Source organism: Schistocerca serialis, chromosome 2 (assembly GCF_023864345.2).
Source record: "Schistocerca serialis cubense isolate TAMUIC-IGC-003099 chromosome 2, iqSchSeri2.2, whole genome shotgun sequence".
Classification (NCBI taxonomy): Eukaryota; Metazoa; Arthropoda; class Insecta; order Orthoptera; family Acrididae; genus Schistocerca; species Schistocerca serialis.
In genome coordinates, this window is record NC_064639.1 from 683,561,475 (window position 1) to 683,584,630 (window position 23,156).

Sequence of the window (23,156 nt, forward strand, 5' to 3'; positions counted from 1 at the left end):
ATTACTCCAATACATCAGTGGGCGATTTTGCTTTTAGAACTTGCAGAATATCACAATACAATATAGGCCCATTCCCACACCATGTCTCCTTGATGTACTTTTCAGAGTAGCATTTCAGGCTTCCCTGGCAGAAGTTGAAGGATTCAGGATTGAAAATGTCTTTCCTGAGTCTTTCTTCTATTCCATTTGACCAATACTTGTCCAAAGATAATCTCTCGAATTCGTTATGTGTACAGCAGTACACTGCTGTCTCTGTTGCCCAGAATCCAACATCTCTTCGTACATATCCACTTACTAATCCGAGTTTTTAAACGTCATTCTATGAGTGTGGCAGCACACCTTGGAATGAGCGAATAAATACAACTGAATGAACGATTTGTCCGTCCAGGGTGAACGTTTGGAATTAACAGTGCCTAATAACATTTTCTTCCCTTAGCACAGACGTACAAGTAAAATTGAGCTCAGGCCCCACTATGCATTGCGTATCCTGCGATAAAAAAGCCCCTGGCTCACATTGCTATCGCTGTGCCCAATTTAACAATGGGACAAACCTTTGCAGCCTTTCAGATTCATGTGTCACTGACTGCCATAAACAATTTCTTTAACTTCAACCAATACCTTGTTTTCAGACTCGATCCTCTCACTAACTGCACTGTGTCATCTTGAGAAATCTTGTCCTATCTGTTACTTTACCTCGCGCTGCTCACCTTTTACGACATATGTCGAACTTTAACGTTTGTTCAAGACATGGACTGGAGTGGCCTGAACTTTACTATTTCTTTCACAATCTGTTCATCCTTTACAGATATTCAGGTTGCAAATTCGGTTGCAGTTTAATTCCGTTGCAACTTTAACTCTTCGTGTGTTTTCTGCTCCTGCTCAGCAGATACGTTACTACCGTGAACAGACAACTGACTGACGACTTGAGATGACGTTGTCTGAGTCTGATTTTTACTACTTCTTCAGTTAATATATTGACAGACCTAGTTTGGATAAGAAGAGAACAGAAGCTTTCGAAATGTGGTACTACAGAAGAATGCTGAAGATTAGATGGGTAGATCACATAACTAATGAGGAGGTATTGAATAGAATTGGGGAGAAGAGAAATTTGTGGCACAACTTGAGTAGAAGAAGGGATCGGTTGGTAGGACATGTTCTGAGGCATCAAGGGATCACCAATTTAGTATTAGAGGGCAGCGTGGAGGGTAAAAATCATAGAGGGAGACCAAGAGATGTATACACTAAGCAGATTCAGAAGGATGTAGGTTGCAGTAGGTACTGGGAGATGGAGAGGCTTGCACAGGATAGAGTAGCATGGGGAGCTGCATCAAACCAGTCTCCGGACTGAAGACCACAACGAAAACAAGTCTTAACTCCGCAGTTTCGTTTGATATTTGATCTTGATTCTCAGAGATTTCCTTTGCCGTGACAGCTGGTATGTCGGAAACTTCTTTGGGCATATTTGCTTTGCTACTGGAAACTGAATTCACCATGTTTTTCTGGCTTTTCCAATGTAGTATTTTGCTTTGACAACATTGCTCGTTGCTTTGACAAGATTTTTCCCTACTTGATTCATTACCACGGCCACGGTACTAACTGCTAATCACATTTGGTGGGTGAATTCTACTGACAGACCCATTTGTTGAATACCTTGAGCATTGGTTCAACAGTTTCAGGACTTCGTTCAACATTATTTTAACTGTTGTGTTCATATTGGATTGCTTTGCATTTTTTACCATACTAGACAAAATTAAATTTAATCGTTAGAGATCACTGAATTGACTTCAAAATAATAATTAATTAATCCTAACAATTTTGAACTGCAGAGAACACATAGTGCGTAGTGGGGCGATCACTCTCTTGTAGAAATAACTCAAAAGACAAAGACAGTTGTTAGTCGAGCAGCGGTCATGTACCAGTTAGTTTTATCTTGTGACTTTGGTTTTTCATATCTTACGGAAAAGAATGACCATGAGAGCTGTTGTTTTTTATTTTTTGTGACAGTGAATTTATATCAGCTTTTCTGCCACATTTATCGTTATACCCAAATGGTTTATAGATGTTAATCTACATTCAGATCCGATGATGGCGCGTTTAGTTTGTTGAAATCGGTTATCCAGCAAACAGTATTTAAGCGATCTTGGCTTTTGAATTATTTCTACTTTTGTACTGGCTCGGTAATTCGAAAATGAAGTTCTCATATTATTTAAAAATAAAAGCAGATTAAGAACGCATCCCCATTTTGCCTATGTAGTGCATAATTTTTCCCACTGTGAAATCACAAAAGTCTGTCGCTATGAAAACGACTAATTTACAATGAACATTTTTGTTATGACTACAAACAAAATTCGGAGGGTTAAAAGAACTTGGATGCAAACATGGGAGCCCATAGAACAAGTGAGATATATTTGATTTCCGACTTTAATTGCTGCACCACTGACAGAAGTTCTTGACTATTGCTATTTATTTAAAATTATTATTTGCATCCATCACTCATTTTTTCATGTTGCGTGAAATACAGAAAGAAACATTTGTTGTTACAATAATATACAGTTGTACATAAAATTATTATATTTCATTTTAAACTACAATCTGCAACTGGTCCTGTGATCTGAAAGCCAGTATAATATTAATAAAAGAATGAAGAAAGAGGATTTTGCGTATATTATTATTCCATTTATTGTGGTAGCGTAAATTGGCATTTACTATCACAAGAACCCCCCTGCATGAACCATGGACCTTGCCGTTGGTGGGGAGGCTTGCATGCCACAGCGATACAGATAGCCGTACCGTAGGTACAACCACAACAGAGGGGTATCTGCTGAGAGGCCAGACAAACGTGTGGTTCCTGAAGAGGGGCAGCAGCCTTTTCAGTAGTTGCAAGGGCAACAGTCTGGATGATTGACTGATCTGGCCTTGTAACAATAACCAAAACGGCCTTGCTGTGCTGGTACTGCGAACGGCTAAAAGCAAGGGGAAACTACGGCCGTAATTTTTCCCGAGGGCATGCAGCTTTACTGTACGAGGTGTGGCTAGAAAAAAACCGGACTAGTACTGGTGAAACAATAAAACGAATGCAATAAGGCTGAAAGTCGCGTGGCCTGTCACGTGACTCTCGCTCCGCCTACTGCTCGAGTTTCATCTGCCTCCTGCACTCAGTCTGCCCGTGGCGTCTGTTTTAAGTAGTTGACGTTTTGTCTGTGCGTCGGAAAATGTTGAGTGTACAGAAAGAACAGCGTGTTAACATCAAATTTTGTTTCAAACTAGGAAAATCTGCAAGTGAAACGTTTGTAATGTTACAACAAGTGTACGGCGATGATTGTTTATCGCGAACACAAGTGTTTGAGTGGTTTAAACGATTTAAAGATGGCCGCGAAGACACCAGTGATGACACTCGCACTGGCAGACCATTGTCAGCAAAAACTGATGCAAACATTGAAAAAATCGGTAAACTTGTTTGACAAGATTGCCGTTTAACAATCAGAGCAGTGTCTGAGTTAACAGGAGTTGACAAGGAAAGTGTTAGGCAGATTCTTCATGAAAGTTTCAACATGAACAAAATGTGTTCAAAAATGGTTCCAAAGTGTCTCACAATTGAACAGAAGGAACGCCGAAGAATGATTTGTTCTGACATCCTGGAAAACATTGAAAGTGATCCCACCTTCTTACAAAATGTTATTACTTGCGATGAATCGTGGTTTTTTACTTACGATCCCGAAACTAAACGCCAATCGATGCATTGGAAAACTCCTGGTTCTCCACGACAAAAAAAGCACGAATGTCAAAATCGAAATTCAAGGCAATGATGATTGTTTTTTTGACATCAAAGGGATTGTGCACATTGATTGGGTACCAGAGGGACAAACAGTGAATCAGCATTACTACATTAGCGTCCTGGCTATCCTACGTGAGCGAGTACGGAGAAAACGGAACGATTTGTGGAGAAAAAAGTCATGGATCCTTCACCAAGACAATGCCCCAGCTCACAGTGCGTTGTCAGTGAAGACGTTTTTGGCAAAACACAACATTCCCATCTTAGATCATCCACCCTACTCACCTGATTTGGCCCCCTGTGACTTTTTTCTTTTCCCTAAAGTCAAGTCAGCTTTGAAAGGAACTAGATTTGAGACTGTTGAAGCAGTAAAAGAAAAAGCGACGGAAGTAATATATGGACTTACCGAAAATGATCTGCAGCATTGCTATGAACAGTGGAAAATTCGTATGGAGCGGTGTAGAGACCGAGGAGGAGAGTACATTGAAGGAGATAACATGAAATTGTAAATAATTGTAAATAAATGTTTTTTCCAGCATCAGTCCGGTTTTTTTCTAACCGCACCTCGTATGATTAAATGATGATGGCGTCCTCTTGGGTAAAATATTCCGGAGGTAAAATAGCCCCCATTCGGATCTGCGGGCGGGGACTACTCAAGAGGATGTCGTTATAAGGAGAAAGAAAACTGGCTTCCTACGGATCGGAGCGTGGAATGTCAGATCCCTTAATCGGGCAGGTAGGTTAGAAAATTTAAAAAAGGGAAATGGATAGGTTAAAGTTAGATATAGTGGGAATTAGTGAAGTTCGGTGGCAGGAGGAACAAGACTTCTGGTCAGTTGACTACAGGGTTATAAACACAAAGTCAAATAGGGGTAATTTAGGAGTAGGTTTAATAATGAATAGGAAAATAGGAATGCGGGTAATCTACTACAAACAGCATAGTGAACGCATTATTGTGGCCAAGATAAAAAAATGGTTCAAATGGCTCTGAGCACTATGGGACTCAACATCTTAGGTCATAAGTCCCCTAGAACTTAGAACTACTTAAACCTAACTAACCTAAGGAAATCACACACACCCATGCCCGAGGCAGGATTCGAACATGCGACCGTAGCAGTCCCGCGGTTCCGGACTGCAGCGCCAGAACCGCACGGCCACCGCGGCCGGCTGGCCAAGATAGATACGAAGCCCACACCTACTACAGTAGTACAAGTTTATATGCCAACTAGCTCTGCAGATGACGAAGAAATTGAAGAAATGTATGATGAAATAAAAGAAATTATTCAGATAGTGAAGGGAGACGAAAATTTAACAGTCATACGTGACTGGAATCCGAGTGTAGGAAAAGGGAGAGAAGGAAACGTAGTAGGTGAATATGGATTGGGGCTAAGAAATGAAAGAGGAAGCCGCCTGGTAGAATTTTGCACAGAGCACAACTTAATCATAGCTAACACTTGGTTTAAGAATCATGATAGAAGGTTGTATACATGGAAGAACCCTGGAGATACTAAAAGGTATCAGATAGATTACATAATGGTAAGACAGAATTTAGGAACCAGGTTTTAAATTGTAGGACATTTCCAGGGGCAGATGTCGACTCTGACCACAATCTATTGGTTATGACCTGTAGATTAAAACTGAAGAAACTGCAAAAAGGTGGAAATTTAAGGAGATGGGACCTGGATAAACTGAAAGAACCAGAGGTTGTACAGAGTTTCAGGGAGAGCATAAGGGAACAATTGACAGGAATGGGGGAAAGAAATACAGTAGAAGAAGAATGGGTAGCTTTGAGGGATGAAGTAGTGAAGGCAGCAGAGGATCAAATAGGTAAAAAGACGAGGGCTGGTAGAAATCATTGGATAACAGCAGAAATATTGAATTTAATTGATGAAAGGAGAAAATAATAAAATGCAGTAAATGAAGCAGGCAAAAAGGAATACAAACTTCTCAAAAATGAGATCGACAGGAAGTGCAAAATGGCTAAGCAGGGATGGCTAGAGGACAAATGTAAGGATGTAGAGGCTTATCTCACTAGGGGTAAGATAGATACTGCCTACAGGAAAATTAAACAAACCTTTGGAGATAAGAGAACCACTTGTATGAACATCAAGAGCTCAGATAGAAACCCAGTTCTAAGGAAAGAAGGGAAAGCAGAAAGGTGGAAGGAGTATATAGAGGGTCTATACAAGGGCGATGCACTTGAGGACAATATTATGGAAATGGAAGAGGATGTAGATGAAGATGAAATGGGAGATACGATACTGCGTGAAGAGTTTGACAGAGCACTGAAAGACCTGAGTCGAAATAAGGCCCCCGGAGTAGACAACATTCCATTGGAACTACTGACGGCCTTGGGAGAGCCAGTCCTGACAAAACTCTACCATCTGGTGAGCAAGATGTATGAAACAGGCGAAATACCCTCAGACTTCAAGAAGAATATAATAATTCCAATCCCAAAGAAAGCAGGTGTTGACACATGTGAAAATTACGGAACAATCAGTTTAATAAGCCACAGCTGCAAAATACTAACACGAATTCTTTACAGACGAACGGAAAAACTAGTAGAAGCCGACCTCGGTGAAGATCAGTTTGGATTCCGTAGAAATACTGGAACACGTGAGGCAATACTGACCTTACGACTTATCTTAGAAGGAAGATTAAGGAAAGGCAAACCTACATTTCTAGCATTTGTAGACTTAGAGAAAGCTTTTGACAATGTTGAATGGAATACTCTCTTTCAAATTCTGAAGGTGGCAGGGGTAAAATACAGGGAGCGAAAGGCTATTCACATTTTGTACAGGTACCAGAAGGTAGTTATAAGAGTCGAGGGACATGAAAGGGAAGCAATGGTTGGGAAGGGAGTAAGACAGGGTTGTAGCCTCTCCCCGATGTTATTCAATCTGTATATTGAGCAAGCAGTAAAGGAAACAAAACAAAAATTGGGAGTTGGTATTAAAATCCATGGAGAAGAAATAAAAACTTTGAGGTTCGCCGATGACATTGTAATTCTGTCAGAGACAGCAAAGGACTTGGAAGAGCAGTTGAACGGAATGGATGGTGTCTTGAAGGGAGGATATAAGATGAACATCAACAAAAGCAAAACGAGGATAATGGAATGTAGCCGAATTAAGTCTGGTGATGTTGAGGGTATTAGATTAGGAAATGAGACACTTAAAGTAGTAAATGAGTTTTGCTATTTGGGGAGCAAAATAACTGATGATGGTCGAAGTAGAGAGGATATAAAATGTAGACTGGCAATGGCAAGGAAAGCGTTTCTGAAGAGGAGAAATTTGTTAACATCGGGTATAAATTTAAGTGTCAGGAAGTCATTTCTGAAAGTATTTGTATGGAGTGTAGTCATGTATGGAAGTGAAACATGGACAATAAATAGTTTGGGCAAGAAGAGAATAGAAGCTTTCAAAATGTGGTGCTGCAGAAGAATGCTGAAGATTAGATGGGTAGATCACACAACTAATGAGGAAGTATTGAATAGGATTGGGGAGAAGAGAAGTTTGTGGCACAACTTGACCAGAAGAAGGGATCGGTTGGTAGGACATGTTCTGAGGCATCAAGGGATCACCAATTTAGTATTGGAGGGCAGCGTGGAGGGTAAAAATCGTAGGGGGAGACCAAGAGATGAATACACTAAGCAGATTCAGAAGGATGTAGGTTGCAGTAGGTACTGGGAGATGAAGAAGCTTACACAGGATAGAGTAGCATGGAGAACTGCATCAAACCAGTCTCAGGACTGAAGACCACAACAACAACAACATATCACAAGAAAATAATATTCAGAATTCGGATTACGTTGGTTGGTTATGTATCATGTGATGCACAATGAACTCACATGCAGTATACAGAGTGATTCAAAAAGAATACCACAACTTTAAAAATGTGTATTTAATGAAAGAAACATAATATAACCTTCTGTTATACATCATTACAAAGAGTATTTAAAAAGGTTTTTGCCGGCCGAAGTGGCCGTGCGGTTAAAGGCGCTGCAGCCTGGAACCGCAAGACCGCTACGGTCGCAGGTTCGAATCCTGCCTCGGGAATGGATGTTTGTGATGTCATTAGGTTAGTTAGGTTTAACTAGTTCTAAGTTCTAGGGGACTAATGACCTCAGCAGTTGAGTCCCATAGTGCTCAGAACCATTTGAACCATTTTTTAAAAAGGTTTTTTTTCACTCAAAAACAAGTTCAGAGATGTTCAATATGGCTCCCTCCAGACACACGAGCAATATCAACCCGATACTCCAACTCGTTCCACACTCTCTGTAGCATATCAGGCATAACAGTTTGGATAGCTGCTGTTATTTCTCGTTTCAAATCATCAATGGTGGCTGGGAGAGGTGGCCGAAAAACCATATCCTTAACATACCCCCATATGAAAAAATCGCAGGGGGTAAGATCAGGGCTTCTTGGAGGCCAGTGATGAAGTGCTCTGTCACGGGCTGCTAGTCAACAGCGCCTCAAGTGAACAAATGTACAACTAAATGAAACTTTATAGCTCCCTTAATTCGCCGACAGATAGTGCTTAGCTCTGCCTTTTGTCGTTGCAGAGTTTTAAATTCCTAAAGTTGTGGTATTCTTTTTGAATCACCCTGTATGTTTTGCCTGTACAGTCTGACCCAGCAGAGAAAACAATAACTGTTAAGACTGTAAGCTGCAATTCTATATTCATTGAAAATTGATTCTGAAGATGCAGGTACTGAGTTCAGTCTTTACTCGAACGATTATGATCTTGAAATCCAACCGTCAATTCGGCAAAAAATTTCCATAGCATGTAATTGCAACGAAATTTCCAACAAGTGAGAACAAACATGGGCATTAAATATCGAATCTTCAGCAAAAATAATGAAAATACATTATTTTTCTCACTTCGTTTCTGTACTTTATTAAATATAGACACATATAAAGTGCAACATCTGATCCAATCGTGTCTACAAAGTGTCAGTTCAGGAATTTCACAAGATGATTGTATAACCTGCATCAGAACAGTTACGTGCAGTCAGTATCAGATCCATGACCAGAGTGAATGCAGACAGCAAGTGAAATTGTGTATGCTCAGCATATTTGTTAGTTAGCACCTTACCGGAAGATTTATCGACCTTGCAAATCTGCAATTTCATTTACATTATATTAATTAAAGTATTCACTTTTAGCCTATCCTCATGTATAATGAATTCTGTATTTGAGTCATAGTTAGTTAATTTTCTGCCTATTCCATGGAGTTTTTCAATTACAGTACCCTTTCTCAGTGAAGAATCTGATAACATGCTGATGATTTACATCACTTACTGCCCTCGGTGCTCCCAATAATCGAGAATTTGTAATGTAAATTAAACTTTATACGTCATACTTCACTGCATTTGATATTTAATGATAGGAATGTTCACTTTTACAGTGATTTATGCCTAAGTACTCCCCCACCCATCTCATACACACATTCTACTGTTCCAGATATAGGACAACTTCAATTTGCCACGCATTTATTATTATCATACTAAGTGATCAGTGTTGTTTGTGTGTAATTCTCTTTTCATTTACAAGATACAAGACTTTTTCCCTCAAGGATCCGATGATTAAAAATTTGTAATACATGGTGAACCATACACATCACAAAATGGAATGACATAGCCCAGTGATAAAGCAGCGTATGCAGGAGGGGTATCCATAAAGTTGTAAGTCTCGCTACTAAAAAGCACTATTTCATTATATTTATCTTCTTGGAGATGTGGTCTGCCTATACAGGGTGTTACAAAAAGGTACGGCCAAACTTTCAGGAAACATTCCTCACACACAAAGAAAGAAAATATGTTATGTGGACATGTGTCCGGAAACGCTTACTTTCCATGTTAGAGCTCATTTTATTACTTCTCTTCAAATCAGATTAATCATGGAATGGAATCACATAGCAACAGAACGTACCAGCGTGACTTCAAACACTTTGTTACAGGAAATGTTCAAAATGTCCTCCGTTAGCGAGAATACATGCTTCCACCCTCCGTCGCATGGAATCCCTGATGCGCTGATGCAGCCCTGGAGAATGGCGTATTGTATCACAGCCGTCCACAATACGAGCACGAAGAGTCTCTACATTTGGTACCGGGGTTGCGTAGACAAGAACTTTCAAATGCCCCCATAAATGAAAGTCAAGAGGGTTGAGGTCAGGAGAGCGTGGAGGCCACGGAATTGGTCCGACTCTACCAATCCATCGGTCACCGAATCTGTTGTTGAGAAGCGTACGAACACTTCGACTGAAATGTGAAGGAGCTCCATCGTGCATGAACCACATGTTGTGTCGTACTTGTAAAGGCACATGTTCTAGCAGCACAGGTAGAGTATCCCATATGAAATCATGATAACGTGCTCCATCGAGCGTAGGTGGAAGAACATGGGGCCCAATCAAGACATCACCAGCAATGCCTGCCCAAACGTTCACAGAAAATCTGTGTTGATGACGTGATTACACAATTGCGTGCGGATTCTCGTCAGCCCACACATGTTGATTGTGAAAATTTACAGTTTGATCACGTTCGAATGAAGCCTCATCCGTAAAGAGAACATTTGCACTGAAATGAGGATTGACACATTGTTGGATGAACCAATCGCAGAAGTGTACCTGTGGAGGCCAATCAGCTGCTGATAGTGCCTGTACACGCTGTACATGATACGGAAACAACTGGTTCTCCCGTAGCACTCTCCATACAGTGACGTGGTCAACGTTACCTTGTACAGCAGCAACTTCTCTGACGCTGACGTTAGGGTTATCGTCAACTGCACGAAGAATTGCCTTGTCCATCGCAGGTGTCCTCGTCGTTCTAGGTCTTCCCCAGTCGCGAGTCATAGGCTGGAATGTTCCGTGCTCCCTAAGACGCCGATCAATTTCTTTGAACGTCTTCCTGTCGGGACACCTTCGTTCTGGAAATCTGTCTCGATACAAACGTACCGCGCCACGGCTATTGCCCTGTGCTAATCCATACATCAAATTGGCATCTGCCAACTCCACAGCCGGCCGATGTGGCCGAGCGGTTCTAGGCGGTACAGTCTGGAACCGCTCGACCACTACGGTCGCAGGTTCGAATCCTGCCTCGGGCATGGATGTGTGTGATGTCCTTAGGTTAGTTAGGTTTAAGTAGTTCTACGTTCTAGGGGACTGATGACCTCAGATGTTAAGTCCCATAGTGCTCAGAGCCATTTGAACCATCCAACTCCATATTTGTAAAAATTGCACTGACTGCCAAACCACGTTCGTGATGAGCACTAACCTGTTGATGCTACGTACTGATGTGCTTGATGCTAGTACTGTAGAGCAATGAGTCATATGTCAACACAAGCACCGAAGTCAACATTGCCTTCCTTCAATTGGGCCAACTGGCGGTGAATCGAGGAAGTACAGTACATACTGACGAAACTGAAATGAGCTCTAACATGGAAATTAAGCGTTTCCGGACACATGCCCACATAACATCTTTTCTCTATTTGTGTGTCAGGAATTTTTCCTGAAAGTTTAGCGGTACCTTTTTGTAACACCCTGTATACAGCGTGGTCGGAAATCTCTGTTACAAAGTTCTAGAGGGTAGCGAGTGCAGAACATTTTGAATAGGAACCCATGTCCGGAATCGTATCGTTTACGTTCTACGACAGTTTCAATTCAGATGTGTACCAAGTCAACGTCTGCTTAGGGAAAGAGAAACGTCTCAGAGTTCCCTGTCCTGGTATGCAACAGGGTAGACACGATGACGTGTACTACGTCAGGCGATCCCCAGATGTCAGTTATTGTTCGCTTTGCTGTGAGACCGAGTCAATATCTGTGCATCACCGATAGATGAAACATGGTGCAGTACACGTTTGTGGAATACACAGACATGCTCCTTGTGTATGGCGAAGCTGGAGGTAACGGAAGAGCTGCTAGTCGGCTGTATCATGAACGTTTTCCACACCGTCACTCTCCATCGCACAAACTGTTTGCCCAAGTTACACAACGGCTACAAGAAACGGGTACGTTCATCGTGAGGAGGAAGTACTGTGGTGCTCCACGGCGACGCCGCACTCCCAAATTTGAAAAAGGTGTACCTTGTCGCATTGAAGATAGCCCGTCAACGAGTTCGCGAACAATTGAGCGTGCAATGGCTGTTAGTCACAGAACCGTCTTGGACGTCCTGCATGAACAACAATTACATCCGTATCACGTACAAAGGGTACACGCTATGGGTCCAGCAGACTTTCCACAACGCGTCGCCTTCTGCACATGGTTCCTGCACCGTTGCATCGACGCCCCCTGTTTCCACGTCGAATTCTCTTCAGAGATGAATGTAGGTTCACAAGGGATTGTGTTCTGAATGCTCGAAATAGCTATGTGTGTGCGGACGAAAATCCTCATGCCACTCATGTTCAGGGATTTCAAGACAAGTTTGGAATTAACGTGTGGGCAGGTATTCTGAACGGTCATGTGATTGGACCATACTTCCTTCCATCCAAGCTCACGGACCCCCCATACTTAGTCTTCCTGCGACACGTAATGGACCCGTTCTTAGAAGCTGTGCCACTGAATGTCCGTCAGGAAATGTGGTTTCAGCATGATGGAGCACCACCTCACTTTTCACTGGATGTCCGGAAACATCTCAACAGACGGTGTGGTGACAGATGGATAGGCCGTGGTCGTCCAACCGCGTGGCCACCACGATCGCCGGATTTAACTCCTATGGACTACTTCTTGTGGGGCCACATGAAGTGTCTAATTTATCAGACACCTGTAGAGACAAAGGAAGATCTGCTGGCACGAGTTCAGGCCGCTGCACAAGACATTGAAGAGACACCAGGTGGGATGGAGAGAGTGCCAGAACATGCTTCAGAGGTACAATATGTGTAACAACGTTGGTGGTCGCCACATCGAGCCACTGTTGTAATGCATCGGTACGTTGCGGCTGGTGCCGTAGAAGCTGTGTTCTTGTTGTTGTCGACTGATATAAACTATAAGGTGCAAGTTGTAATGCAAATGCGTAAGTAATAACGGAACCAGTTAGTATTATTTTCAAATGGATTGCAACAATTGTACTGGGTCACGCCTAAGTGCATTCCTCACGTGGGTGTGGATGAGATAATCATCTCCATTGAAACTGTCGTAGAATGGAAACGATATGTTTCCGGACATGGGTTCCTATTCAAAATGTTCTGTACTAACTACTCTCTACATGTCCTATAAGTCTGTAACTGGAATTTCCGACCACCCTGTAGATACACTGAGGTGTCGGAAGTCATGGGATAGGAATATGCACATATACAGGTGGTGATATTATTGTGTACAAGGGTACAAAGGGGCAGTGCTTTGGTAGAGAGTGCTTTGGTAGAGCTGTCATTTGTACTCAGGTGATCCATATGAAAAATTTTACGATACGATCACGGCAGTACGATGGGAATTAACATACTTTGAACGCAGAGTGGTAACGCATGGGACATTCCAATTCGGAAATTGTTAGGGAATTCAACATTCCATGATCTACAGCGTCAAGTGTGCTGAGAAAAACAGATTTCAAGCATTACCTCTCACCATGGACAACGCAGTGGCTGTCGGCCTTCAATTAACGACAGACAGCAGCAACATTTGCTTAGAGCTGTCAGTGCTAACAGACAAGAAAGATCGCGTGAAATAATTGCAGAAATAAATGTGGGCCGTACGATGAACACATCTGTTAGAACATTGTGGCGAAATCTGACATTAGCGGGCTATGGCAGCAGACAACCGTCGCTACTGTCTTTGCTAACAGCACAACATCACCTGCAGCGCCTCTTCTCGGTCTGTGACCATATCGGTTGGAACCTAGACGACTGGAGAACCGTGTCCTGGTCAGATGAGTCTCGATTTTAGTTGGCAAGAACTGATGGTAGGGTTCGAGTGTGACGCAGACCTCACGAAGTCACGGACCAAAGTTGTCAACAAGGCACTGTGCAAAGGGGTGGTGGCTCCATACTGGTACGGGCTGTGTTTACATGGAATGGACTGGTCTTCTGGTCCATCTGAGCCGAATATGGATTGGAAATGGTTATGTTTGGCTGCTTGGAGAGCATTTGTAGTCATTCATGGACATCGTATTGATAAACAACAACGGGATTTTTATGGATGACAATGGGCCATGTCACTGTGCCAAAATTGTTCGCAATTGGTTTGAAAAACATTCTGGACCATTTGACCACCCAGTCGCCCGACATGAATCCCGTCAATATTTATGGGACATAATCGATAGGTCAGTTCGAACACAAAATCCTGCACCGGCAACACTTTCGCATTTATGGACGACTATAGAGGCAGCATGGCTCAATATTTGTGCAGAGGACTTCCACGGACTTGTTGAGTCCATCCCATGTCGAGTTGCTGCATTACACTGGTCAGTAGAAGGTCTGACATGATATTAGGTCAACTCAGTGTAAATATAAAGCTGTTACATAACCATTTTTTCCTTCCTTTGAAGGTACATGTTTGCAGGCTGGTACATGAAGTATCCCACACCACACACTGCTAGAGGAGGCAAAACAGAATGGAGCAGCCCATCCATAAAGTGGGGATACGCTACGATGTATAATTTTTACTCCTCTAGCAGCGTGTTGTCATGTTGTGGTGACATGATATTAGGTCAACTCAGTGTAAATATAAAGCTGTTACATAACCATTTTTTCCTTCCTTTGAAGGTACATGTTTGCAGTCCTGGTACATGAAGTATCCCACACCACACACTGCTAGAGGAGGCAAAACAGAATGGAGCAGCCCATCCATAAAGTGGGGATACGCTACGATGTATAATTTTTACTCCTCTAGCAGCGTGTTGTCATGTTGTGGTGCGGTAACTTGAATGGAGATCTGCTAAAGTGAAGATTGGCTGTACCATTTCATTGAGTCTGGTCTGGCATCATGCTACAGCACTGTGGCGTCAGGATATGAACGTATATCAGGACAGCAGACATGTGCCTGTAAATAAACAAAACATTACTTATGTAACTCTGTTTTTGTGAGATCATAGTTAAAAGTTAAAAATTTATGGGCACTTCTCGCAGTTCAGCACATATCATATTTAATGATTGGAATCCTCTTTTGTCACACGATTTCTGTTCTCCATATTTTGCAGTAGCTATCAAGTATGATAACAAAGACACCGTTCCAAATACAAACGCATGACAGAGAGACGACAAGGAGATTGTCAGTGATCAAAACCAAAAGGAAGTGTAGAAACAATTTATCCCGTTTGTGGGAGCAGCTCATCCATTGTGTGTGATTGTGTGTTGCAGTGTGGTTTGCGTCCTGCACCGGCACCAGAGTGGAAGGTGGCCAGCCGTGCGCCGTGCGCTGGTACAACTACTCGAGCTTCGTGTGTGTCTGCAACGCCACCTACTGCGACGCGCCACCCTCGACACCAGCGCTCAGCAACGGCGGCATCGCGCACTACACCTCCTCGCGTTGCGGGCAACGGCTGGCATTGCGCTTGCGCAGTTTCACTGATTCAACCGGTGAGTGCTGAGACTCTTTGCAAACGCCTCTCGTGCGTAGGGACATTACAGTGCATTGCGTGTTGGCTCTTATAATAAACTATGTGATCAAAAGTATCCGGACACCTGAAGGAAAATGACTTACAAGTTAGTGGCGCCCTCCATCGGCAATGCTGGAATTTATTATGGTATTGGCCCACCCTTAGCCTTGGTGACAGCTTCCACTCTCGCAGGCATACGTTCAATTAGGTGCTGGAAGGTTTCTTGGAGAACGGTAGCCCATTCTTCACCGAGTGCTGCACTGAGGAGATGTATCGATGTCGGTCGGTGAGGCCGGGCACGAAGTCGGAGTTCCAAAACACCCCAGAGGTGTTCTGTAGGATTCAAGTCAGGACTCTGTGCGGGCCAGTCCATTACAGGGATGTTATGTCGTGTAACCAGATCGTGTTGAAAGATGCAATCGACTTCCCCGAATTGCTGTTTAACAGCGCGGCCACTCCCGTCGGAGGTTCGAGTGCTCCCTCGGGCAAGGGTGTGTGTGTTGTTGTTAGCGTAAGTTAATTTACGTAATGGGTAAGTCTAGGGACCGATGACCTCAGCAGTTTGGTCCCTTAGAAATTCATAAACATTTGAACGTTTGAGCTCTTCAACAGTGGGAAGTAAGAAGGTGCTTAAAACATCAATGTAGGCCTCTGCTGTGATAGTGCCGCGCAAAACAACAAGGGGTGCAAGCCACCTCCATGAAAAACACGACCACACCATAACACCACAACCCCTGAATTTCACTGTTGGCACCACACAGATGGCGGATGACGTTCACCGTGCATTCGCCATACCCACGCACTGCCATCGGATCGCCACATTGTGTACCGTGTTTCGTCACTCCACACAACGTTTTTCCTCTGTTCAATCGTCCAATGTTGACGCTCCTTACTACAAGCGAGGCGTCGTTTGGCATTTACCGGCGTTGTGTGTGGCTCATGAGCAGACACTCGACCATGAAATCCAAGTTTTCTCACCTCCCGCCTAACTGTCATAGTTTCTGCCGTGGATCCTGATGCAGTTTGGAATTCCTGTGTGACGGTCTGGATAGATGTCGGCCTATTACACATTGCGACCCTCTTCAACTACCGGCGGTCTCTGTCAGTCAACAGACGGGGTCGGCCTGTACGCTTTTGTGCTGTACGTGTGCTTTCACGTTTCCATTTCACTATCACATTGGAAACAGTGGACCTAGGGATGTTTAGGAGTGTGGAAATCTCGCGCACAGACGTATGACACAAGTGACACACAGTCACCTGACCACGTTCGAAGTTCTTGAGTTCCGCCGAGCACCCCATTCTGCTCTCTCACGATGTCTAATGACTACTGAGGTCGCTGATATGGAGTATCTGGCAGTAGGTGGCAGCAAAATGCACCTAGTATGAAAAACACATGTTTTTTGGGGTGTCCAGATACTTTTGATCACATAGTGCATGGGGAAAAAAAAAAGGTTGACTTGTACCTGCAGATGTGACGCTGTAGGCGAGGAATCAACTTAGTGGTGGGTTCGGCTACTGGAAGACAGGGGAGGTACAGATTGACAGCTGAAGCCTGTGCACAAACAGCCCAGTCAGCGAAGAAAAAAGCAAGACTGAATACGGGAAACATTTTGCACCGTGGTTGGAGGGAGCGCCATGATCAACATACTAAACATCCCAGCTGTGGTGAGGGTCACTCTCTTATGTTTCTCTTGAATCACTCGAATACTACGACTTCTAGCGAAACTATTTCCCAGTTAAAAAAATTAAACTACGCCACATTACCTATGAAAGGGGTCATGTTTATTTTCTCTGAGATGTATAGTTTTTCCTGGTAGCAGGGGATGGCAGATTATTAAAAAATGTGACTGAAAGGTATAACATTAATGTTTATTGTTAGATGAAGTGGTTAAGAACAAATATTAAATGTGTGTATCACGTATAAATGCAGTAGAGCCATATTAAGGGATAAATTGTGCCCTGGAGTGTAACAGGATGAAGGGGTGGAGGTTGGAAGTCGGAGGGTAGAAGTGTGAGGGAAGATAGGTCCCCAGATTTTGGTCATGCACTTCCCTTCTTCATAGGTTTGCAGACTGATGAGCGAGCGGATGATTCCCGTTTTTACCACCTCACCATGTCACAAGAAGTAACTACAGGGCGTTTCAAAACGTTATAGTGACCTTCAGCAGTACGCCTTATGAATCACTGCCGATGCAATGTGTAAACATGCGCGTTGGGCGTTTATTTTCCAAAAAGTGCGTTAACAGTACATGGAATACAGATATGAATCACTAATAATACTAACGCAAGAAACACATATGGACAGAATCTTCTTAAATCTCTGCACATTGTCCTACACTATTACAGGGAAAATTTATTCTTAGTCGTCCTGTATGGCAGCTGTAGAGTTCTTCCAGAACAGGTAGCTTCCCCAATCATGAGGGCTGCTCTCTTTACAGTTTACGGACAGATCGTACCTCCCCAGCATTTCCTGTCCAATTCTCTTACATGAGTAGACAATATAACTTCACTCTGCTACTGTTTATATAGTGGACTTATTTTTACTTTGTTAAATGAGTACTTATAGGTAGTTGTTAATTTTCCTTGGTTGACTGGACTGGAACGCACATCTTGCGTAGCTTGTAAGCTACTGCTAGCGAGTCTGCAAACGATCGTCAATATGACCACTAACATTGCGGTATTTGGATACTCTGCTTTCAAGTAGCTCTGCTTTTAGTTCTTGTAATACTGTTTCGTTTCTTGGTTGTCTGTTGCCGGGTAACCTTTTGTTCTTCTTAGAAATTTCGTTTCTGCACTGTGTATTTTACCAAATGTTCTCTTTTGCGGTATCCGACATTCTCTCCCATGAAGATGTGCTGCAAGAGCTAGTTACGTAAAATTTCACTCTCAGTTCTTGTCTGGTTTTATTTTTAAATGCATTATGAATGGAGCCATTTAAATTTCCAAATAAAGCCAATTTTACATCTAGATCTTTTTTTTTTCGCTGTCTAGGCAAATTTTACATCCCATTTAGTGAAGGACTACACTTGTTCTAAAATCACATTATTCATAATGATTTTGTATCAGACTAGATTTTTGCCTCAGGAGGACATCACATTATGTAAAGTTTTTTTTCAATTAAAATTTTTTTTTTTAAATACCGCTACCAGTCACAAACTTTCTCAACCGTTGACAAAGTTTGTAACTGGTAGCGGTAATTTAAAAAAAAAACCTTTACATATTTTTTGAGACAGTCAAAGTCGAAAAATAGTCAAAATAGTTTCAAAGACATCACATTAATCTTTGTTTTGTAGAACTCAGCGTCATATTCTTCACAACGGTAATTCAGGTGATTAGTGCACTTTGCAAACAATCTTTTTTTCGTACAATGTTAAGACTTCGTCTGCATTACGCGATACATTCAACAAGGTGTCTTTTGGTATTTTAATACCTTGTTGTGCGTGTTGCCTCCTGTTTAGGATACCATCATTAATGTGAATATTAAAAAAAAGTGAGTGATATTGGACACCTTTGTCATGCTCCTTTATTTATTAAAATTTCTTCTGTTCTTGTTTCACTTGTATTAATGATAATTTTTTTAATTCTTTATATTGGTTTCTTATGGCTTTCACTAATTTTCTGGGGTATCCTTTATTCGTTATATTGGTTTCTTATGGCTTTTACTAATTTTCTGAGGTATCCGCTGCATTCCATTACAATGCAGATTCTGTTTCTGTTCACATTGTCAAACGCCTTAACGAAATCCGCAGATTCTATGTAAATTGTTTGTGTGTTATGTTCTCGCCTTTCTCTTTTTCTTGTTGCAGAGTAAAAAAAAAAAAAATGGTGTGGTTGGTCTTGCTTTTCTTAATTCAGTCTGTTCTTCACTAATGACAATTTCTGAAATTGTTTTAATTTCACTGTTTATTATTCTTGCATATAACTTCTGTACTGAGTTGAGAAGGCTTGTCGCTCTAAATTTTTTACAATTTTCCGGTAAGTTTTCTTACTCAGAGATATTACTTCTCATGTCTTCCACGAGTGAAGTACAGGGTGTACATGAAGTCTGGGAACACTTTCAATTTTTTATTGCACAAGAACCAAACATTGTACAGATATCATGCATATGTCATTTTGGAGAGAAACCCTGAAAGTTTCTTTTTTCTTCATGTATAACGCCACAACGTAGTTTGGTAATTTGCCGATAGTCAGCGCTAGTCGCAAGCACGGGCAAGCTACAGAAGGGGACAGCTGTTTCATAAAATGACCTCCCCGATCACCAGATCTCACTCCTTGTGCTTTTTCTATGGGGACACATTAAAGATCTGGTGTATGTACCGCCTCTACCACGTGATGTAGCAGAGCTCGGGGAAAGAGCGACTGCCACAATCGACGATGCCTTGCTGGGACGGGTATGGCAAGAATTCGATTACCGTATTGTCTGCCGGGTCACACTCATGGTTCGCATATCGAATATTTGTAAAAAAAAAAAAAAAAAAAAAAAAAAAACTTTCGGGGTTTTTCTTACAAATGTAATATGTATGACATCTGTGCAATGTTTAGTTCTTGTGCAATAAATAATTGAAAGTGTTACCGGACAATATGTACACCCTATATTTCATTTGTCTGCTATCATTGGTTGAATAAGTGTAACAGACTCCTATGTAATATCGTGCCTCCATATTTCAACAGCTCGGCACATATTTTATGCTTTCCAGTTGTTTCTCTATTCCTATTTTCTTTTAGGAATTTCTGTAGCTCTTCCACTATAATGGGATCTACTTCTACAGGATTGCCTTCTTCTTCGTTTTCTGATTGATCTTCTTGTTCTCTCTGTTGGTACCATAGGACCGTGTAGTGCTGAACCCATCTATCCTTCACTATCACATCCATTCTTACTGTGTCCTTCTCATCCTTGTTTTTATGTCTAACCGTTTAATATTCAAAAGTTCTGTCTTTTGTGATTGAAATTCTCAATTTGGGTTATAAATCAGCTGAAGTTTCTTGTTGCGGTTTCCTGATTATTGTCTTATCTTACATAATTCTTTACTATTTTTCGAGTTGTGTTGCAAACTTTGTGTTTCAACAATATGTTTATTTTTTACAGCTTCTTCGATTTCCTGATTCCATATTCTCAGACCTGCTCTGCTTTTAATTTTTCCCGAGGGATTGCATCATTGATGGTTCTATGTAGCAGCGAACATTCTGCCACTCCATCTCCAGACCACTTTCAGTAGGTGTTTCTAGCAGATATTGCTTCAGTCTTTTTTCATAGAGCTGATCGACGCTTTCTTCTCGTAATAAGTACACTTATGTGCACTTCACATGATGGACCACATTGATGAAGCTTTCGTATTTAACATTATGTCCACAGTTCACACTTTGCTTCTCGTATACAGGATGAATCACTTGAAACTTGCGTCGTAAATATTGATGGGCGATTTTCACAGAATGGATTGTTAGTCAGGGACTCGTATTGTTTGCTAATCAACAGACTTGTTAACAGTTCAGTGGAGATGTCCGAGCAGGCTGCAGTAACACGTTGTTGCATATCCTCGGGTGTAGCCGGTATGTCCTTGCAAACAGCGTCTTTCAGCTTTCCCCACAGAAAAAAGTCTACCGGCCTCAAATCCAAGAAATGGGCCGGCTGAGGTACAAATTCTCTATGTCCAATCCAACGATTTGGAAGCAATTCGTGAAGATATGCTGTGGTCTTCGTGCACTGTGGGTTGGACAGCCATCATGTTGGTACCACAGGTTCCTCCTAGTCTGCAGAGGAACGTCTTCTAGTATCTGTGAAAGATGGTCTGTTAGGAAGCTGCGATACTTATGCGCGTTCGTTGTTCCATCTATGAAAAACGGGCATATGAGGTGATGGTTCACTATCCCACACAACACGTTTACACTCCACAGACGCTGACGTACCGCCTGACGAAGCCAATGGGCATTGTCAACAGACTAGTAGTACATGTTTCGGTGGTTTACGTGACCATCATTGGCAAACGTGATTTTATCACTTAATAAGCTACATGATACATCTGGAGTATCCTGTCGTAACGACCAGGTCCAAACGTTGACACGATTTTTATACTCGCTTCCATGCAGCTCTTGATGGAGAGAGGTGTGATAGGGATGGAACTTAACGCCGATAAAGAATGCGCTGGGTATAGGACACGTACCTGACTCATGCCACTTCCTCGTGCGGTTACGCAGGCGCTAACGTGCAGATCAACTGCGACAGCAGCAAGAACGTTAGTTTCCCCCCTCTTATATCGTCACATTTTTCCTTCTGTTATGTTGTCTAGATGTTACACTACCATTTTCACGTAACTGGTTGAAAATGTTGATAAATAATTGCCGAGGTGGTTGACATTTATTGGAATATCTTACCGCATACACCGTACAAGAACGAACTGGATTCTTCCTACACTCTTCATACTCCATGAGCATGTCGGCTTTTTCTACACTGGTAAATCTCACCTTCCACTCATATAACCTACTGCTTGGACTTCCACACACTAACTGACTATAGTCGATTAAAATTACTCGATGGTTGACATTTCATCACAGCAGGCTGGAGCTGGTTTTCTCCAATCAAATCAGAGCGCCCCCCTCCCGTCACGCCCGAACCGTTCGTAATTGCCAAACTGCCACAACGGTAGGTCAGTTCAGCTCATCCAGCTTTCTTTTTTGGAGCCTGAATCCTGGATTTGGCCCATTAATTTCGCACTTCATCACACATGATAACCAAGAAAACAGCACGCACGCACACACACACACATACACACACACACACACACACACACACACACACACGATGCTAACGACATACGCGTCTGTTACACAGCACCAAACAAACACTACTCGATTCTTCTGCACGCGATTCTGCGTCACACTTATTATCATCACAAAGATCGGAAGATCGGCTTACATTAGAAAAGTATCTCACGGCAAGCCAACTTGCTAGTGGACTGTCAGAGTCATAAATGTAACAACTTCAAGCATCGTAGCGGCGTACCGCAGAGGTCAGCGCACTAAAATGATGTATAGAACGAAATTAGAATTATATTAAGACCTTCAGCTTCTAACGGGCGTTGATATATATCAACGGGAACAGGTGAAAATGTGTGTCCCGACCGGGACTCCTACTTACATGGCAGACGTTCTATCCATCTGAGCCACCGAGCGGACAGAGTATATAGTGCGACTGCAGGGACTATCTCGCGTACGCCTCCCGCGAAACCCACATTCTCACCTTGTGTGTCCACATACTACATTCGTAGTGTCCTACACCAACACACTCATTACTTGTGGAAGACATTCTTACCAAGTCCCGTAAGAGTACGGGGAATATGTGTGCATTCGCACAGAAGAAGAAGGTCATGGTCGGTATTGGGAGAACTATGCACTTATATGATATGATGTATAGAAGATCGCAGGTCCGAAACTCGTGAAACATAATGAATTTTTTCCCATTTCTGAATCTGGCCAAAAGACTGTCATTATTATTATTATTCAGTTAATTGATGTAGATGATTTTTTTTAAATTTCTAATACTTCGCCGCGTCATTTTCATTATTGACATAAGTTTTCTTCCTATCCACCAGTATTGTCTATAATCTACAAGCAATTGCCACCAGGACTGCTCATCGGATGGCAACGTGGCAATCCGTGCAGTCAGTGTGACGGTAGTTTCAGGTCACCAATGAATGCTTGATTTATTTTTAATTTTTTAATCTTTGAACTCGAAATTTTTCGTCTTGAAATTGTTCGTAGAGGTTAGCTTTAATCGCCATAAACAAAGCGATCGTGAATTTAGTTGTGCCTCTGATTGCTGGCCGCCGGTTTCTAGGATACATTGCACATCACAAGGTTGTGGTTAGG

General features: G+C 42.2%; 1 protein-coding gene across 1 annotated transcript in view; it reads left to right on the top strand.

Moving 5' to 3' along the window:
• The window catches only part of LOC126457807 (lysosomal acid glucosylceramidase-like), a 139,483-nt gene that overhangs the window by 21,567 nt on the left and 94,760 nt on the right, over window positions 1-23,156 (top strand). Inside the window, exon 2 of the mRNA XM_050094421.1 lies at window positions 15,055-15,273. Coding sequence (XP_049950378.1) covers window positions 15,055-15,273 — 219 coding nt within the window. The remainder of the gene's footprint in view (window positions 1-15,054; window positions 15,274-23,156) is intronic.